Source organism: Fragaria vesca, linkage group LG2, assembly GCF_000184155.1.
Source record: "Fragaria vesca subsp. vesca linkage group LG2, FraVesHawaii_1.0, whole genome shotgun sequence".
Classification (NCBI taxonomy): Eukaryota; Viridiplantae; Streptophyta; class Magnoliopsida; order Rosales; family Rosaceae; genus Fragaria; species Fragaria vesca.
Window position 1 is genome coordinate 6313381 of NC_020492.1, and position 2474 is coordinate 6315854.

At 33.4% G+C, this 2474-nt stretch overlaps 1 protein-coding gene across 1 annotated transcript in view; it reads right to left on the reverse strand.

Moving 5' to 3' along the window:
- Window positions 1-1257, reverse strand: part of LOC101315295 (NAC domain-containing protein 21/22-like) — a 3614-nt gene extending 2357 nt beyond the window's left edge. The window contains exon 1 of the mRNA XM_004289907.1: window positions 869-1257. Within this exon, the coding sequence (XP_004289955.1) occupies window positions 869-1037 (169 nt within the window). The 5' untranslated portion in view covers window positions 1038-1257. The remainder of the gene's footprint in view (window positions 1-868) is intronic.
- Window positions 1258-2474: the final 1217 nt, after the last annotated feature.

The following is a 2474-nucleotide window of genomic DNA, read 5'->3' on the forward strand; positions in this document are numbered from 1 at the left end:
GAGAGAGAGAGAGGAATGTTCTGTAGGAAGAATTAGGATACGAAACTTACGTATGTATATTCTATTTCTACTATATTTGCCATCAGTATTTGTATTCTAGTAACTAAACGCATTCAAAATGCGTAGTACGTGTTTCTGTTTCAGGCAAACCATGACTTCAAATAAACCAGCATATTTTGCCCAAAAATAAAAACACACCAAGCATATATATGATGGCAATCAAACCAGAGAATCTAAAAGCAATAATAGTTGAAACAAACCCATTTACTCGAACTAACTGGCATTATAATAAACTGTCTCGGATATATTCTGAGGCATTTGAGATCAGATATATGACTGGTTTTGAAATATCGAATATCAGAGAATACGAAGTGGGCTGTATGTATCTGTAGGTACGTACGTACGTACATACGAATAAAGGAATATCTGGTAAAAGAAACGAGGAAAAAAAGATGGCCATCTTCTGTCTTTTTATATCTGATGGAAAATAAGGTTAATTTGATGCTCGTCCAGAAGCTGATCAATCATTCTGTGTTATATATATACACCGGAAAAAAAATCAAGCACCAACTTAATTAATTAACACAAGGACAAACATAAAAGCCAAGTTAGTATCTAGAATCTTAATTTGTATTTTTTCAATTTTTCATTTGTAAATATTCATCGATCTTTCTTTTCTGGAAATTGTCTGAGAACCTCCACCCAAAAAACAAAAGTCTGAGAACCTTGTCCGGTATGCGCATCTCAATGATTCAAATATACGTGATGTAAAAGGGGAGAGGAAGAACAAAGATATTCAAGAAAATGAAGGAAAGAATATTGGAATGTTTATAAATATACATGTATATATGGAAATTAATATTCATACCAGGAAGCTGCCATGGCTCACAAGTATGCAAGTCAATTTCGACCAGAGTACCCTTCAAAGCTTCCTCATTTGTGACCTTTTTATAGAGATAGTGGCAGACCAACTCCTCATCGCTCGGATAAAATCGAAACCCAGGAGGCAGTGTGGCTCCAATGTCCCTCAGACCCATATTATCAATCTTAAATACTGGCTAATTAACTAACTAACTAGGGTTTGGTTGGGGTTGGTCGCAACAGAAGTATAGTAGAGAAGAGATCAACTTCTTGATGATCAGATCGATCAAGAAATGGAACCAGCTGGAAGCAAATCTTGGTAATGTTTATGGCTTTGATTATCCTTGTTTGGGCTAAGCTAGCTTTTGATATATAGAATTGATAGAAGGATATAGGAGTGCCAAAGCAGGTTGGGTATTATTTATATAGTTGGGATCTGCTAAATGCCAGTTAGCTAGATCGATCATTTACTTGCAATGTCATTCTAGCAAGCAGCTGGTCATGCTTGTGTAACTAGTTAGTTATTAGTAGGAAGTTTCAAGAAAGACCAAAGTTACAAGAAATCTGGCTAAGGGAACTATAGCAATCAGGCAACACAAATGGACAAAGATCCAAATAATTTTATTTGAAACCCTCCAAAGTACCCCTTTTTATTTATGTATATAAAATTGGGTTAACTAATGTTTACTCTGGAAATTGTATAGTGGTAACAGAAAAATACGACGATACTATTGAAATGTATCTAATACATCTACCTTAATCTCTAAACATAGAAACTTAACTTAAAATTATTGTTATCACTTACATGTAGAATGATTTTTCATCTTTTACTATATGTAACCGATAAATATGCAGTTTTAGATTTGTATGTAACCGATAAATAGTTTTAGATTTGTATGTAACAGATAAATATACAGTTTTAGATTTTTCTTAATCGAAATTGGAAGACCAATAAGTGAACTTAGTCTACGGAAAAAGCTCTAGCACTAAGATTTTTCTTAATCGATCACAATCGCCTCTGAGTTCATAACAGCGTATAGTGGCTGCTGCATGCTTTGTTAACAATCATAAAATGAAAGCTTTCCTGCAATGTCATAAGCGGATGTATAATATCACTTAATTACTATAATCAAAATTCTTCAAAACCTAACTTTCTCCCGTGATTAAATCCATAGAATTCATAATACATACAATGAGAGAAAAACACTCAAATCCCAACCTCATTCTTTAATAATTTAAGCTAGAAGCCAATCCAATTATCAAGAGCACGTGAACTATTTCATCCATATTGTCTAATAAAAATGGACAACTCAAGAAACATTATATATATATATATATATATATATATATGAAGAAATAGGTAGATATCGATGATAGATAGAATCACGAACTTAGAAGAGTCCCTTCCTACTCTGTTCTAATTTAGATCACAGAAGAATAATTTTGGATGGATGTGATTGGTGGGCTAGCTTATTGAATTGTCTTTGATCTGAGGCCTNAATAANGATCGACGAAGGACAGACAAAACCCCTAATCAGTGCATACCCCCGTATGTAACACTTATCCTACATATTAATTTTGTTAATAATAATACCATCGAAGTTGTGTATAAA